This window comes from Lolium perenne, chromosome 4 (genome assembly GCF_019359855.2).
Source record: "Lolium perenne isolate Kyuss_39 chromosome 4, Kyuss_2.0, whole genome shotgun sequence".
In the NCBI taxonomy this organism is placed as follows: Eukaryota; Viridiplantae; Streptophyta; class Magnoliopsida; order Poales; family Poaceae; genus Lolium; species Lolium perenne.
In genome coordinates, this window is record NC_067247.2 from 168,454,004 (window position 1) to 168,472,421 (window position 18,418).

General features: G+C 44.4%; 1 protein-coding gene across 1 annotated transcript; it reads left to right on the forward strand.

Annotated features, from left to right (window-relative positions):
* Positions 1–3,483: 3,483 nt before the first annotated feature.
* LOC127347453 (subtilisin-like protease 4) lies at positions 3,484–4,511 on the forward strand. The gene is made up of 2 exons (XM_051373637.1): positions 3,484–3,965; positions 4,046–4,511. Exons 1-2 carry the CDS (start codon positions 3,484–3,486, stop codon positions 4,509–4,511), a joined length of 948 nt encoding a protein of 315 aa, XP_051229597.1.
* The last annotated feature ends 13,907 nt before the right edge of the window (positions 4,512–18,418 follow it).

Consider the following 18,418-nt stretch of genomic DNA (forward strand, 5'->3'; position numbering starts at 1 on the left):
GATATAAATCTAGGATTGCTTACTAGTGTTCTCCCTATGATTTCATGTGCTGGATTATATCTGCTTAACCCACTAGGGTTTAACTGGTAAATATATATATCCAAGGTTCGATCATGGATTAGACATGATCAACTTGTTCTTAATGGCTTCTACCTCAAGTTCTTAGGGTTTATGATCATTACTCAATTTATAATGATCAAGGTTTGGCTTCCTAAGTTATCTCTCATGGAATGGGTTTCTCACTTCTAAGATTAAGTATTGTCTTAATCAACTAGATATGATTTCTTTCTTATACTATCATGAATGGATATGGTTACCTCAATAATTTATATCCCAGGAAAATGCCTGAGATAATAACTTATAGTTCTACTTAAGGAATGGTGATTTAATCATCAGGACATATGGATAATTCTCTCCCTTCATTTCAATTGTTGCCTCATCTATCTTGAGTATAACACCAAAGCTTGAGCTCTCTCATTTAGGAATAGTTATTCTAGGGTTTATGGTGTACTCCTGATATTTATTTAAGTAGCTAAGCTAAAGATTCAATTGTCTAAATTAGTTGGATTAGTCCTATCCTTATATCACTAATTCATGGGTATAGTCTTATTCCATTTGGTATTTGGTTATCTCACCATTCCAAGATGAAATGGTTTACCTCCTAATAATTTAGTTCAAAGGTTGTCCTTGATTCCTTAAATAGGTAAAGCTAGTATTGGTATCTTTGGTTTCTCTCATTCGGGAAGGACTTCAATACTAACCTAAAGTTAGGCTCCATAGATAATGATGTGATCATCAATATCTATGTTTAACATTAATAGATTCTCTCTCTAGGAATTGTCTTGAATAATATCCTAGGATTCTTCTTAAAGATAAGGATTTGGATGCATGGATGTATATCCAAGTTTAGCTCTAAGTTGGACATGACTTCTCTAATAATTACAGAACTCTCACTTCTCTAAGTTTGATGCATAATAATATGTACTAGAGAAGAATATATACTTTTAGAGTTGATCTCCTTGTCTTGATTCCAAGATTGAAATAGAATGAATACCTTGAGGTTCATGGTAGGATCAAGGATTAGTTTAAGACATGGAAAAGATAAGTCAAGAATGGTTTCTCCATTTTATTGTTACTTGGTTTGTAATTAAACAGATGTTCTTATGTTATGGCAAGGATTACCATAGTATGATCTGTTATAAGATCAAGCAATGGATCATTGATTAAAGTGTTGTTGTGTTAGTTTTAATTCTATTTGATATAACCCCTTAGATCAAATCATCTCTACCCAAAACAAGGTTTTATCAAAGGTCACATTGAGGTTTATAACACTTGACTTGATGAGCTACTTCAGTTCCACCAAGGTCAAGTGAAACTTCAGTTACTGTGACTGTTTTACTTTAAAGCGCAAAAATTCCCCAGATTTTCTATGCATGAATGCAATGCACACATTTGTTTCCTCTATTTTTGTAACCCCAAATCCTGGGATATTACAGCCTCCCAGCGGCCCGCCCACGGCCTGGCTACGGTGCCCACGCGACATAGCTCATGGCGCCGACGCGGCCTGGCCACGGTGCCCACGCGACATAGCTCTCTGGCCGGCGGATTGAATTCGACGGTCCACCGTCGATATCAACGGGTATAAGAGGATGGCCAACCGGCCAAAAACCCTAACCCTAGTCATTTCCCCCTGGCCACCCTCTCTGCCCCGCGCGCCTCCTCTCTGGCGGCTGGCGACGACGCCTCCTCGTGCTCGGCTTGCCGGCGGCGGGTGGCGGCGGCCGCCGGCTTCCTGAGCCTCTGTACACTCCGGCGGCGGCGGCTCTCCCGCTCCTCTCTGTACCGGTCTCCATGGCCCGGCTCCTCCCCACCTCCTCTTTTTGTAGCTCTCGCTCGACGGCGGCGGCGCGGAGGTTCCACTTCCCGCTCGCGCCCGCGGCCCGGCATACTCGCCGGTGACACCCCGCGAGTCTCCCCCGCGCCTCTATGTGGCGGTTTGCCTCTCTGTGGCGGCGGCAGCTGCTCGCGCGAGCACGCACCGGCGTCGAGCCTTGCTTTCTCTCCTCTGTTCCCACCACCACATCTCCACCGAAAAAATAAAACGACGGCGACGAGGAGATATAGCGGCGGCGCCCCCTGTTCCTCTTGGCGGCGGCGCGTGCACCCGAGGGTGGGCGCGTTGCCGTCAAGCGGCGCAGAGGTGGCGCAGTTCTTTGCCTGCAACAGCAACAGCCGGTGACTATCGGCGGTGGCGGTGGGGAGGCCCCACTGCCCCTGTTCTTTCTCGCCGGCGAGCCCAAGGCCCCGGCCGGTAGGAAACTTTCTTTTCCCTTTTCTTTGGGTTGGGTTTGGTCACAGGGATGAACTAGGGTTTCATTTACTGTTTCTTTTCTACCCGAAAAAAACACAAGATCTACACACTAGTGGCTCTGATACCAATGTCAAATCCCTGGGATCACTAGTCTAGATCTTTCCGAGTAGTACTTTGAGATCACCGAGATGTGTACCTTCTCCTTTACTGGAGGACGATCCTCCCGACGTCCACATGGTGATGGTGGCGATGGCGGTGCGTCGGTGAGGAAGTGATGGCGGCGGAGCTTCCCGTCGGCACTGTGCAGACCTAGATTGGTAGGTCTGTTAGTGGGGCGAGTGGCACTCCAGTCAACCTCGTGATCTGTGCCACCGCTCCTACCACTCTATATATATAGCACAAGCGACAGTGGTCCACCAACTAGAGATGCGGTTGGGCGCCCCCGATCAGGGCGCGGACGAGGTCAAAGGGTCTTGCTCGATCCGTTGGGTTCGACCACGTTGGAGATCATCCTAACACTATGTACCGGTTCCCTTGATCCCTTCCATAATACATGCAATTGAAAAGAAACAGAAAATAGGAGATAACATAGTGCGCGGAAAAACACCCACCATATACAGCTGCACGCCAAAATATGACCTGCCGCCAGTAAAAAATAGAAACAGGGAAAGAGGTTGAAGAACACAGACAAATTCTCCTCCAATCCAATTAAACAGTTCTCCAATTGAAAAGTGAAGGAATACTCCAGTTGAACAGTACAACAATCAATACAAGTCGGAGATGGATTCTTCAAGTAATCAAGGGCACGATGCTGTCACTCACGGAAAGTAAGAAATCTGATCCTATTTTTCATGATGAATCATAGTCGACATTTGGAATTTCTTCTTCCGATCCTGCCATTCCCTTCCTCTGTTTTCAGTTGTCAGGCATGCTATCCTGACTAATCATCATTGAGGGCCCCAAAAATAATAGTCATGCTTAAATTCTGATTAATAATTACAATTTTTGCATAAATATTAGAGACATCATTATGAAATTTTCTTGGGGGGGGGGGGGGGGGGGGGGTGGCCCCCTTGACCCTAGGAAAGATCTATCATCAACAAGGATTGCTTGTCGCCCTGTGGCCTCCAAAATTAGTGGACTGGCCCTGCAGCTCCTTCCTACCGTCGGCAATGACGACACAAGGCAAGCTGAGGCTGCTCTACTCATACCGGACCGTCTTCACATGCTTCGCCGCGTGGCTGACGGAGGAGGAGCTCAAGGAGGTCCCCACCAAGCCAGGCTTCATCCTCTCCTTCGACAACAAAATCTACCGCGAGCAGACGACGCACACGCCTGTGTTCCACGGCCTACCGAACCACATGGGCGAGTCGCCCAACAAATGGCCCGGCAACGGCGGCCAAGGGGTGATCATCGGTGTCATCGATCATGGCATAGATGACACCCACCCGTCGTTGGAGGACGCTGGGTTCATGGACATGCCGCCGCCGTTCTGGAAGAGGTCGTGCCATCCGACCATGAAGTGCAACAAGAATTTGATTGGGGAGAAGAACATGTACGTCCCCTACGATGACCTCATCACCCTGGCCTGCGACACGGAGCACAGCCACGACACGCACGTGGCCACCACCGATGTCGGTAACTTCGTCACCAAGTCTCCATCAACGGGCTTGCCAGCGGCACCGCCTCCGGCGTGGCTCCTTACTCCCACCTGGCAATCTACAAGGTGTGCAGAAAATCTGGAGATTGCCCCGAGGTAGCAGTGCTAAGGGCCTTCGACGAGGCGGTGGCGGACGTCGTGCACGTGATATCGTTGTCCCTCGCTGCCAGTAACATTCCCACATACGGCCAGAGCTCCATCGGCATCAGCAGCTTCAATGCCATGCAGCAAGGCGTCCATGTCGTTGTCTGCGCCGACAACCGCGGCCCGGCTGCATCCTCCGTCCTCAACGCCGACCCATGGTTGCTCACGGTGGGCACCGACACGGTGGACCGGTACTTCCCGTCCACCGTGTACCTCTTTGGCCCAGCAAATGACACTCACGATCCCGCCGTGGGTGAGGGTCTTGTCGATAGGATGAAGCTCCTGACGTTGCCGCCACCGACTTTCAAGCCTCTGCTGTACCGTACCGAGGACCATCGCGGGTACTGTGCATATCCTTTCGAGTTTCGAGAAGATGATTGTAGGGCTGGTCCATAGATTTCGGGGACCCTAGGGCAAAACGTCACCTTGCACCCCTTGTTCTTGTTCATAGTGACTAAGTTTTCCTAAGGCAGGGGGCGATGGCCCCCTTACTCTAGAAATTTCTTTATCCGATATGCACACGGTCGCGAGGACATTATACATTTTTTTTCTTGTTCAGGCTATCACCGGCCGGGCGGGAAATCGCCACCAAATACGTATATATATTGCTTCAAATGAGATTACATGATTCTCGTGCTCCCTTTTGAGTTGATATTGGTAAGCATACTTGAGTTTATTACAACTAAAAGAAGAAAAAAGGAAGACGGCACATGCACTTGATCAACAAACACTATAGAGCCCACTACAACATGAGAGCGCGCTTTGATGCGCCTGTCCATTTCGATAGTAACAATATCAAAATCACTTGATCCATTCTCATCCATCGTGTTTTGACTAAAAATAACTTTACTAATATGTTGTTTTTATTACAAATAACACAATCATCAGTTATGATTTTTTGAAAAACAATTTAGTGACACCAATTTCATGTTATATAAATCGTTAATTTTCCATCAACCCTCTCTTTACAAAATCAAATACATCATACATATGGCATTGTAGGGAGCATTACGGCTCTCAAAAGTTCCAATAAAATATAATATTTGTCGCGTATCCAGAACTCTAGATCCTAAAAATTCATAATACCGCATATAATCATTAGCCTAAATATAAAAAATGCGTACCTTCTTGTTTTTGTCATTGTGGATATATCATACACACACAGCAGCAATCTATATCCAGGAAGTTATAACGGAATTTTGTATTTAAGATGTTTGTGAAAAATTGTGGATCGCTTGATGATCAAAAAGATTAATTCAGTTGAAAGTATACAATCATCTATTCAGCTTTTGACCTCATTTTTATCTAATAATGAAATGTAGACTGTTTAACAACCATTTATTATACTACTCCTTTGGATCAGTAATATGTTCATGGTTTTAGTTTATTTTAGTCAATTCTAAACTAAAACTATGATACTTATTATAGATCAAAGGGAGTAGAACATCTAATTTTGTGGTTCTCTTTAACAATTTATTCAACGAATGTCATCTAACTTTGAAAAACTATTGCAGAGGATTTAAAACAACAAACGTTCGTGGCAACATCTACTTCCTCATTCCATTTGTATAACAAAATGATTGGAGTTTTAGTAACAAACATATCGTAAGTTAAATTTACATAAACTTATTCAAGTGGCTGAAATGGGAAATTAATTTGGTCTGCACAACAAATAAAGTATATTTGATGCACACAAGTGAATGATTTATTCTTAATGTATTTATGTCGATCATAATATGAGAAGAAGAAAATACAAGACTGGTTCAGCTCAGTGGCAAGGCATGCGAGTGCGCAGCCAGCCCACCTGGGTTCGAATCCCCATGCGCGGTAATTTCGCAGCCGGGACGAATAACCGGAAAAGTCTCATCCTACCTAACAACGTATAGCCAAGAGAGAGATCATTCCCCCGTTGGTCAACGTTTTAAAATACAAGACTGGTTTTTTTGTTTTAGTAAAATCTATTCTTTCGTGAAGTTAGTTGGTCTAAATGATGCATAATAATAGGATATAAGGATGGCGATTATGTGTTATTTAGCATCAGCCCCGATAAACAATAATTGATAATTTGCATAATATACAATACTAATTAAGCTACTTATATGGCAAACAGTCTGTACGTAGCGTTATTCGACACAATGAAGATGCAAAATTACAAATGAAACGAATGTTAGAAGGTGAAGAAAATCCAAATCAGTCAGGTTTTTTGCCACTATAGTTGATTTAAAACAAACAAGATATTTTGATCAACATGTCATGGTTCTCCAGCACTGAAAGAACAAAATAGATTAAAATTTGACATCATTTTTTTCAGTGATAGTCTTATCCTTGTTGAATGAAACAACACAATATTATTACCATGTTAGCTTTGGGTAATCATCATGTCAAGTCTGCATAAACATGGAGCTCCAAGCACGTCTGAAATTGTTCTGAAGTTCAGAGCTAGTATGGTGATGAAACTGCGACGAGCCTTGAATTAGCTCAGTGTCAACCTGCGTTTCAGTTGGATATTGTAGATTCAGCAAGAGATTGTTGTGCAACCATAAAAACATAGCACATATTGTTGGATAAAATATGGCATTTCACATGAACAAACCTAGCCAACACGCATGCATGCAAGCATATATTAGACTGGAGAACACAATTAGAAAGATTCCGAACTGAAAACAAGCATCGATTGAAGAAGGGTTGTATTGGTGAGGGAAAATCTACAAAACAGTTCAAGTTACAGGGGATAGCTTTACTGGTGGAAGGAGGGTGAAAAAGTTGGGCGATGATACAAAGCATATATAGGCGGCATGCAAAGCGAAGTTATACCTGACCTCCACCCCCCGTGAGTGGCTCATCTCGGCATCAACAATAGCCTGTACACACGGCGGAAACTCCATAGTCCGCCCGAGCTTGCATGCTCCCGATAAATATGTGGTTATCGGTGCACGTTCATCGCTTCACAGGCTCAACTGGTATAGCTATATGTATTATTAAATCTATAATCCTAGGAAGAAATACATGATGGGACCCATGCAACCACTATGCCCGTATGATTTTTAGGAGATGCAGCCTAGGTAGGACCGTAGGAGTCAGGCCCGGCACCGTGACAAGCACCAGTCAGGGCCTGTTTGGTGTGGCTTTTTTTGGCTTTTGGCTTTGGCAAAAGCCACCAAAAGCACCTAAATAGGTGTTTTTTTTGGCTTTTGGATTTTGGAAGCCAAAAACAAAGATCCTATTGTTTTTGGCTTTCAAAATCCAAAAGCCAAAAAAAGCACCTATTTAGGTGCTTTTGGTGGCTTTTGCCAAAGCCAAAAGCCAAAAAAAGCCACACCAAACAGGCCCTCAATGTGTTTGGTTGAATCCCTCAGAATTCACCTCAACACAAGGGGGAAGGAATTCAAATTTTGAAACATTTGGATGCAATTTATTGCTACGCCTCTTTCGATTCGAAACAGTTTTGATCCGTTATATTAATATTGCAACTACATGATACAAAAACGAGGGTGACAACACATCAAGCGCATCAGTACTCCAGTGCATTTCGCCGTCTGATTTGGAATAAATATGCTTTTGTACCCTTTCTTTAAAATGTAAAGTGGGGTTTCCGGCACGAATCTCCGCAATTACTTGTTCAGATTTTACATATTGATCATTTTGCACTAGAATCAAGATTTTTGAGGGAATATTTACACTATATAGAATATCCTGACTCTGAATAGTTACATGCAAGTCTATATAACATAGAAAAGCAAGCTGTCCATGACGGGTACGTGTGGGGTGCACCAAATTCTCAGTGAATTTGATTTTTCCATTAATTTGAAGGGGATCGTACAAGGTCAGCAGCACCCCTTATAAATACTCCGCCAGTAGCAAGAGAAAAATAAGAGAAAGAAAGAGAAAACAATACCAACAATGCTAGATCGACAATCGGATGTCCTTCGGCATCACGCATGATAGTACCTGCTCCTGCTGCTTCAAGAGGGGACACACATTTTTGTTGGACTGATAGGTTTACATAAAATAATTTAAAATATTTAGACTTGTGAAAAAAATAAAAAGTTAGTTTGCGTTTTCTACAAATTTGAATTTGCTTTTCCGTGCTGCTTGTTCTTTTTACAACTTGTAGGTGCCAGCATTATTTTTTTGGAACTTTTTCCATTGGTAATGAACATTCAAATCTACATGCATGATGTTCTTGAGAATTGTTTGTTGGTACTATGTTTTTCGAAAAATAATTTTGTGCTTTAGAGTTTCTTGAGAATTCTTTGTGATTTAGACTCTAGTATTTGTATTTGATACAATTCTGAATCGATTTTTTCGTTGTGCCATTTGAATTTGAGGAAATGACAACCATGTTATCTGGAATTTAATCCCTAGATTTGCAAGAAAAAAACAGATTCAGAAATACATATTAGTAACCCAGAATTAGTCACGACCCATAATGAACCTTGAACATGATTTGCCATTGACGAGATTCTAAATGCTCGGTACAAGACACCAGCCAGGCAATTAAGTGTCGCTCCGCAGCCAACCAGATTCATTTAATCCTGTACGAATAGACCTGTAAATATACACTGGTATTATACGAATTTCAGGCAACATATCATAGTAGAAAAATTGCTAGTGGGTTAACCTCCTTCACTCGTTTATCAGGAGCAACCAAGCCCGGGCTTACATCGTCCACGTTCGTACACACGGCTGGTTTATTCCTCCCCTAAACAACACGAATGAACTCCGATTAATTCGCACACGACGAATGCAGCTAGCACCCATGTGAAGACCTGACCTTTCGGGGTTGGCTGATGGACGAGTGGTTTGCTGCAGAAGAGACAGCGAGGCCTGGGCTGGCCACTAAGGAGGGAAGAAAAATGGGCCATGCAAGCTAAATTCCTACCGAACAAGGCCCGGTAAACCACAGGCCTCCTAGATTGGGTTCTAAAATTTTCGTATTTCCTAAAAGAAAATCTTTGTTTCACAAAGTGGCCGGTTAGCTTCTTGTTAAAGGATCCATAAGAATTATCATGTAATAAACATTAAGGCTAGGTTGAGCTTGTTGACCGATTCTATGATGACATATGAGGAAGTACCGAATTGAACAAAACTTTGCTCTTGTGAAATTATCATTTTCCCCTTCTTGGTTTGATATATACTCGTCCTTATCCGGCCCTTAGCGACTTATTTTCTTTAGGAACAAACTTTCTACCATGAAAGTAGATCATAACTTTTTGTGAATGCCTAGTATCAACTCCTTCACGAGATTCATCTTGAAGTGTCATGGTGTGTGAGCTAGCTATGAGTTTGTAAGTGTCATGGTGCGTTGATGGACCATATACATGTACCTTTCTCGTACAGACTATGCATGTGAAGAACACTTCTAAAAACATATGAAGAAATCTTTTAAGGGAAAGATAAGGAACTTTCTGACTACCTCTCTACTTAGACACATGCATGGGTTCATGGGTTTCATTTGTGCATGGGCATGTGCAATTAATGTTCTAAGAGGGCCTTCCGGAATTACAAGACCGACCTCTCTACTTAAACATTTGAAATGGAATTACAACTCCAGTTTCGAAATTCTAAACCTAGTACCGATTCACTGACACGACCCAATGCTCCAAGCGGCTGGCGCTGACCGTTAGACCTAAGGTTCACTTAGTTTTCATTGATTTTTAGGTTTTCTCCCAGTAAATTATTTCGAATGGATTCACCTTTACTTGTTTGCCACTGGCGCCTGATATCTGTCCAAACGCGGCAGCCGCGTTTTAACCGTATGGTCAGATCACCGTGATCCATACATCAAGCGTGCTTCATCTTATCCAAACAATTTCTCCCGAAACATTCCCATGTCCCAACTTAAGATGATGTTCAGAAGCAGCAATAATTTCTCCCAAAACTTTCCCATGTGTCAGCTGGCCCTCCGTGGTAGGCCATACCTGACACTCCCCTTAGTCCAACGCTGCCTCTATTTTCCCATCATTTTCCCATCGCCGTTGGCCATAACTGTGAAATTATGTTTCAAGTTAGTCTAGTTAGCTTGTTTAACTGCTTTCTTCTCATATCGTAATATAGACTATCATCTAAATATATCTCTAGCAAATGGTCTAAATTCCAACTTTCATATTCAATCTCATGTATTTTAGCCCATCCGTCTTAATAAAAATTGCTCAACTTTTTCTAGATATGAACAGAGGTAGTAATAATACAGTATAACTATTTTTGCAACTACCATTTACAACATCTACAATAGCTTGATTTATTTGCGCAAAACCGGGATTCGCTTTTGAGCTATGAGCTTTAGCAGCAGCAACAAATAACATCAACCAATATATGTATAGCTATGAAAGAATCATAATTAAAACAGATCTCAGCAAGGAGCTTCACATAAGTGTAAATTTCGCTCAGCTAGCAGTAGTATAATAATTCTGCGATCAGGCTGTACTAATGTTCAGCTAACTTGTGGGTTTTCTTGGTTCAGCGATTAAGGTAGTGAAATTCAGGTAGTATAGCCTCACGTTAAATTCAGCGGTACTAATTCTTATGATGATATCCACCTGATCAAAGAGACCGTGTGCAAGAGTTTATTTGATGCTTGGTCCTATGCAACCTTCTCTCAGTCATTGTGAAGGTTCTGGAAAAATAGGCCGTCAATGCCGCTTCCGATACAGTTGGTTCAGTCTTTTCCCATCATGGTCCATGTGGAAGTGGTTTTGTGCCTGCGTGGATGGAACCGAGCAAATAACCCTCGTCGTGATCTGTATCATTGGCCCTGCACCTGCTACTGGCACTAGGTCGAGACGCATCGCCCCGTGTCGTCGAACCTTTCCTCCGCCGCTGCCCCCACAACGGCCACGAGGTCAGGGCTATTAAGTGAAGCAGCCCTACCTAGACCAATTGATGCTGATTCAAGTAAGTTCTTACAAGAAAAGCAAGCTTTAGAGAATCTCCAGTCACGGTCCCCCAAAGCTATTTAGGGCACGTCGGACAAAAAAACGCTTCCAGCCGCGTCTCCCAAAGCCGGTTTTTGTCCGGCGCGCCCCGATACGGTGTCCGGCACCCCGAGCCTGCCCCCGCCCACAGGGGACGCTCCGGGCACGCCGGACACAACGAAAATTGAGGCGGGCTCCCACATGTCGGTGAGTATTTGCATAAACCGTTATTTCGCGCCTTTTTTCTCATCGCTCCTTCCTTCCCGCGCCTCCCTTCCCTCCGCCGCCGCTGGATTAGCCGGCCGTTTCGACGTCTGATCTTCTGAGAGTCGGCACCGTCGTCGCGGCTGGCGCTCCCGCCGGTCGTTCCGCTCCCGCAGCTTCGCCGTCGCGTCCCTGAACGCGGCGTCAAATCCGCCCCACCTCCACGCACACAAGGTGCTCGACGACTTGCCAGGTAGGCGCGATTGGCCGCTGTTCGTTGCGTCGTCTGCCTCGGCGCAATTTTAACAATTGATTTTGCTTTAGACATGGATAGCGACGATGAGATGCTTGCCCTACTGCTGGAGGACGAGCAAGCCTTTGACGACAACCTCCGGGAGCATTTGCTGATCATCGCGTCCCTCCAGGACATGGTTGATGCCAAGGCAGAGAAGAGGAAGAGGCCGCGCCGTGGAGGATCAAGGCCGGGGAGAAAGAAGTCCAAGCCCCGACAGAGGATGGAGGGGCATACCATGCTGCACAACGACTACTTCGCAGATGAGCAAGGGTCTGTTCATTAATATCCTCCAGGGCGTTCGAGAGTTCGACCCCTACTTCAAGCTCAAGCTCGACGCTGTAGGCGTTGTCGGGTTCTCGTCGATTCAGAAGTGCACCGCCGCCATGAGATGCTTGCATACGGAGCACCTGCCGATACACAGGACGACTACCTTCGCATGAGTGAGTCTACTACCATTGATTGCATGTACAAGTTTTACCGAGCTGTGGTGGGAAAGTTTGACAAATACTACTTGAGAGGGCCAACTGAGGAAGATCATGACACAAAATGCTGCCAGAGGATTTCCTGGAATGCTTGGAAGCATCGATTGCATGCACTGGTCATGGAAGAACTGCCTGTTTGCTTGGCAAGGTATATATAAAGGGCGTCATGGATATTGCAGTGTGGTGCTTGAAGCTGTGGCAGATTATGACCTGTGGATTTGTCATTCTTTCTTTGGCATGGCGGGATCACACAATGACATCAACGTATTGCAGCAGTCTCCGGTGTTCAGCAGACTAGTGGAAGGACATGCTCCACCATGCAACTATGAGGTCAATGGCCACCAATATACCAAAGGTTATTATCTAGCCGATGGTATATATTCAAAATGGGCCACTTTTGTCAAAATAATCTTGAATCCATCAGGTCTCAAGAATTTCCACTTTGCTACGCGACAGGAGGCTTGCAGGAAGGATGTCGAGCGGGCATTTGGTGTGCTTCAAGCACAATTTGCCATTTGTCTGGTACCCTGCTCTAAACTGGTCTCGCGATCAAATGTGGGAGGTGATGCAGGCTTCTGTGATCATGCACAACATGATCATCGAGGATGACCGCAAGAATCATGCCAAGACACATGTTGGTCCTATGAGTGTGAGGGCCCTCTTGTGGAGGTTGATCATGAGTTGCCTGCAGATTTTGCTGATTACCTCGCCATGCACGCAAAGATCCGTGACAGCAATGTCCATGATCAACTTCAAACTGATCTCGTTGGGGATTTGTGGAGGATCAAAGGAACACACCTTGATCTACCCCTATTTTACATTTGTTTATTAGTTGTTTTATTGGTTGTTGTATTTTAATTTGAAAACTATCTCTGCAAACATATTTATTCTTATGTTACATTTGATAAATGATTGTGTGTTAAAAAAACTTAAAAAAAATGTTTGGGGGCGGTGTTTGGGAGACGCTGCTGGGGAGCGACGTTCCCCAAACGCGGCACGACAAACTCTCCATCCACCGCAGCTGCCGAAGCAGCTTTTGCCCACGTGTGGCCTCGCCCACTCTGGCGATGGGTGGATTGGCGAGTTGGTGCGCGAGCTGTCGTGCACACAGGCTAGCACGTGGGGGAGGGCGTGCCTTGGCGAGCTGCTGCTCGCGATGCAGTGCACGCGTTGGACGGAGTGATGGCGAGGGCAACGCTCGCGAACTAGGCGGGAACTCTGTGCTCCCGGCCAATGGAAAAAAGCAGGCGTCCTGTCTTGCATGAATTAAAGAGAGCGACGACAGGGAGTACTGATGTGCCGCTGATGCAGACCAAGGGAAAACAGTAGAGACAGTGCCGCGGGAGTCAGCCAGGGTCAAAGGAAAGACGAGATCGAGACACTTTGGTCTGCTGCTGGGACGTGCGCGGAGACAAACACGGGCGGCAGCGGTGCGCGGCCGCTGGTGCATCAGGAACGAAGAGGTGGAGCTTGGGTGAGGGAGCATCGTGAAGGGGCTGAGGCATCGTATCAATTACTAAACGCTAACCTCCATCGCCGCTTCCCATCCGCCACTGTGCACGAGATTCGTGACGCGGCCGACCGCGCGCTCGCCGTGGAGCCGCACCATCCTCATCGCCTCCCGCAGCCGCGCCCGCGTGCACCCCGTGCGCGTCCGCGCCAGGGCCCTGACACCTAGGCGACCATCGGCGGGCGCTTCCTCCTCCAGCTTGACCTCCGCGCGAGGCGCCGGCGCTGGTGACGAAGGCGCAGGAGCTGGGGCGGCTGGTGCCTGGGTGCCGAAAGCTTCCATTCCCGGTGCTCTTGTCCGAGGCGTGGGACTAGTGCGCGCCATGGACGCACTCGCGTAGGCCCCACCCTCGTGGTCAATCCAAGCCCAAGGCTAGCTCCAGGATTTCGGACGCGCATGGACGTGCTGCGATTGATAAGCTGCCAAGTGCCCACCTACGGCTACTGCGAGGAAGGGCGTGTTCGGTGTGCACAGGTCTCTGCCCGCGCGAGCGGCGTGCGCTCATCGACCCGCGACGATCGCGGCGCTGTTCGTGCACCTGCTGCCAGAGGCGAAGGTCCGTCTCGGCAACATCGCCCGGTGGAGCAGCTCCTCCTCCGGCTATCCCAACCTTCGAGATCAAGAGAACATGTCGTCCGTCGAGTCCACCGTGGCTAAAACCATTGTCCACCTGGACTAAAACAGATACCAAAACAGTCATCGATCTACACCTGCTCCAGCCCACACATATCAGCCGTGACTAGATGTAGTTAGCTAGCTGTTTATTCTTGGGTGACTCATGTCGTGTTCAGTTCAGTCTGAGCTGTATTTCAGAAAAGAAAAAAAGTTTAGTCCGAGCCTATATTGTTTGCTGAGGTTTTTTCTTCCATCGTTTCATCCATAACCTATACTCTACTCTAGTGTATCGCCTTCTTATTTTTGAAAACTGTGGTTGTTCTCAGTGCAGCCGTTCAGTCATTTAATATCAGAAAATATTGGCCATTCAATTAGGAAGTATGGGCTGTTGCAGAGTTACACCCGTCGGATTGGCCATTTGGCCATACAAACTCATTTGCATCTTTGCTTGTTGTCTTTGAAGATGACTTCATATCAATATTATATGTACGTATGTGTACAAGTAGAATTCCATCATGATTAGTCTTTTTGCTCATTGGCCATATAAACATTACCATGCCTTCATGTTGTAAGATGCTACATAAAAATGAGTTAGTTAATTAAGTATTGTGCAAATGGAGGAAGTGAAATATTTTGCGACATTGAAATGTGTTTGTCGGAGTTGAGTTGATCTACTCTATTGGTCCAGTATGTTAAATTTTCGATTTTTGCATTCCCACGCTGTCTTGAAATTGGCCAATTCCGACAGCCTCTCATGGGCCGTTAGATAACGGACATGCGCAGGAGGTACGAGACTGTAAGTCTTTGATGTGGAAGAGGAGCTAGACGAGGAGGATGTGCAGATGGGTGAGGAGAAGGTCAAGGCAATGCGGTGTGCGGCCGGCACGGCGTTGCACTGGTGCACGTTGCTGAGGACTCGAAGGAGGCAGCCAGCGCGGCACTCCGGTGCACCACTGCATGTTGTCAAGAGAGGTGGCCAGCATAACGTTGTACCAGCAACGACTCGAGTTATCAAGTGAGGCGGCCGGCACGTACCCCGGTGCACCACTGCACATCGCCAGGAAAGGCGGCATGCGCGTACCCCACTGCACCACTGCACACCGTTGGGGAAGGCGAACGGCGCGGCACTGTACCACGGGACAAGGACGGGGTGACTTCAATGCTAACTGATGGATAACTTAACTGAACACACATGGATAAGTTCGGTGCTAATTAGTGGGTAACTTAACTGAGGATGCTTGGAATACTTGAATGCTAATATGTGGGTAAGTTAAGTTAATACACATGGTAACTTCAGTGTAACACACATGGGATAACTTAAGTGCTAACTAGTGGGTAACTTGATTGAACAAGTATGGATAACTTCAGTGTTGTGGGTAACTATAATATTAACTAGTGGGTAAATAGTATATTCAAGCATGGGTTAGTTCAACATTATTTTTTGGTGCGGTAATTATATTGTTAATGCGGATGATATCAAAAGTTTTTATCTGTTTCGTCATTTATGTAAAAAAATGTCTTCACCCAGACCTTTTATATGGTGAATAACTTATGTGATACAGGGTGGGTAACTTGTGTGTTACAGGAGGGTACTTTTGGATATAAAAAAACTTCAAACTATATCAACATGGGATCTAGTTTTGAAGATCTTGTCACAACTAGTACAACAATGAAAACGGAATATAAATAGATTAAACTGTTGGAGATATATAAAAAATTAGTTTTTGGATTTCACATTTAATGCGATGTCATCAGCAAATTTTCTTTTTCCCGTTCTTCATTTAGTAAAAACGTCTCCATCCAGCCCTTTTATCCGGTGGAAGTTATGTGTTACAAGTGGGTAGCTTTTGGGTCCGAGAAAAGTCTTCTGAACATATTAACATGAGATCTAGTTTCGAATATCTTGTCATGACTAGTACAACAGTGAAATCCGATTATAAATCAGATAAACGGTTGGAGCTACCAAACTTTTTAAACTTTTGGATTTCACATTTAATGCAGATAACATTAGTTTTTGTCTTGTTCTTCATGTCTCCTCACAATACTTTCAAATGATGGGTAACTTATGTATTCGGGGGTGGGTAACTATTGTGTTATAGGTGTGTAACTATTGTGTTATAGGTGTGTAACTTTTGTGTTAGAGGTGGTACCTTCTAGATCTAAAAAAGTCGTTGAAACATATCAAAACATGGGATCTTGTTACGAACATCTCGTCGCGACTTGTTGAATGCTGAAAACGGATCTTAAATCAGATAAACGATTTGAGCTGCAAAACTTTTTAAATTTTTGGACTTTTCATTTGATGCGGACAACATGAGCATGTTTGTCTTTTTTGTATGCATGGATGGGAGAAGACTGTTTTGCAAGTTTTTCTATTCATAAGATGCCTTATACATAGTCGCGGAGTTTTTGGATTTCATGCCAAAACTAGTAGTTCATAGGGTGGATAACTTACTTATGGATAACTCACGTGCTATAGGTGGGAAATTTTCGTATTCGAAAAAGTCATTGAAACATAGCAACATGAAATCTAATTTCGAAGATCTCGACGCTACCAATCCAATGGTGAAATTAGATGCTACATTCTACGGCCAGAATAACTTGTGTGTTAAGGATGGTTAACCTACGTACTATGGCCTAGATAACCCACTTATATGATGGGTAACTTATGTGTTACACTGTGGGTAACTTACATGTTAGAGATGGGTAACTTCTGAATTTAAAAAAATTATCGAAACATATCAATATGAGATCTCCTCGTAATTAGTCTAACCGATGAAACGGATATTAAATCGGACAAGCGATTTGACCTAAAACACTTTTTCAAATTTCTGGTTTCACAATTAATGTGTATGATGCTAGCAAAATTTGTCCTTTTCTGTCTGGGCGAAAACATCTCCATGCTACATTTTTATATGGTGGGTAACTTATATATTATAATGTGGATAACTTATATGTTATATGGTGGGCAACTCACATGTTAGAGGTGGAAAACTTTTGGTTCCGGAAAAAATCATCAGACATAACAACATGGAACTTAGTTGTGAATATCTTGTCGCGATTAGTTCAATGGTGAAAACTGGACTTCAATTGAAAATACGATTTGAGCAACAATTATTTGAATTTTAGGATTTTGTATTTAGTGCGCATGATCTGATTGGTTTTGTCTTCTTCTACATGTATGCCAAAACATCTCCACCAAACATTTGTGTATGGTGTACAATTTAAATGTTACATGATTGGTAACTTATGTGTTACGAGGTGTATAACTTTTGGGCCAGGAAAAAATTCGTCGAAACGTATCAACATGGGATCTAGTTTCGAAGATCTAATCGCGACTAGTCCAATGGTGAAGATGGATCCTAAATCAGATAAACGGACTAAAGTACACACCTTTTTGAATATTTGGACCTTGTATTTAATCAATATGATGTAAGGTATTGTCTCTACTTAGAGACTAAACATATTTATCCTAATTTAAATTTATGCTTGGCCGGAACATGCATGCACAAGCAGCCCTTGCCAGAACGTACACGCGCGACACCGCTCGCGTAAGTTGGCTAGCTCGTGCTCTAGCGGCATCGCTCATACTCACGAGCTAAAATTTCTCAATCATGTTCGCTGAAGTTGGCAAATTGGTAGGCGTCAGATTTGTCGCAACGTCCCAATTTTTTGGTTTTATTGCCACTGGAAGTTACCATTTTAGTTGCTCGATCGATCTGGGAACTGAACATTGATGTTGTTTATCTGTATCTTTGTTGAGTAAGGCGATCCATTTCTCTGCCACTCTTCTCTGTATTTTTTCTCCAACTTCCGATTAGCCTTGAGAGGTTGATGTGTTCATGGAATGTCATTTAGGAGAGGAGGTTCACTTAGTTTCCATTAAGTTTTAGGTTTTCTACGCGGTAAATTCTTTCCAATGGATTCACCTTTAATTGTTTGCCATTGGATTTTTTCCCTTCATATGCATCCGCTATCCCTAATTTTTTGGTTTTATTGCCACTGGAAGTTGCCATCTTAGTTGCTCGATCGATCTTGAACTGAACACTGCTGTTGTTTATATGTATCTTTGTTGAGTAAGGCGATCCATTTCCCTCCCTTCTTCTCTGTGTCTTTTTCACCATCCTCTGTTTGGTCGTCATGGTTGAGAGGTTGGCTAAATTCTCATGGCGTATCACTTGTTGCCACCGTGGGTGCTTCTTTTCCTTCCTCTGCACCATGGAACTGAACATTGGTGCTCTTTATCTGCAGGCTGGAGTAAGGGGACGATGGGTACAGATGAC

What these genes read in the sequence shown, in the direction of transcription:
- LOC127347453 (XM_051373637.1), top strand. Translation starts at nt 3,484, where the DNA reads ATGACGACACAAGGCAAGCTGAGGCTGCTCTACTCATACCGGACCGTC. An exon ending in GTCGGTAACTTCGTCACCAA is followed by an intron (nt 3,966 to 4,045) that starts GTCTCCATCAAC and finishes CAAGGTGTGCAG; the next exon opens with AAAATCTGGAGATTGCCCCG.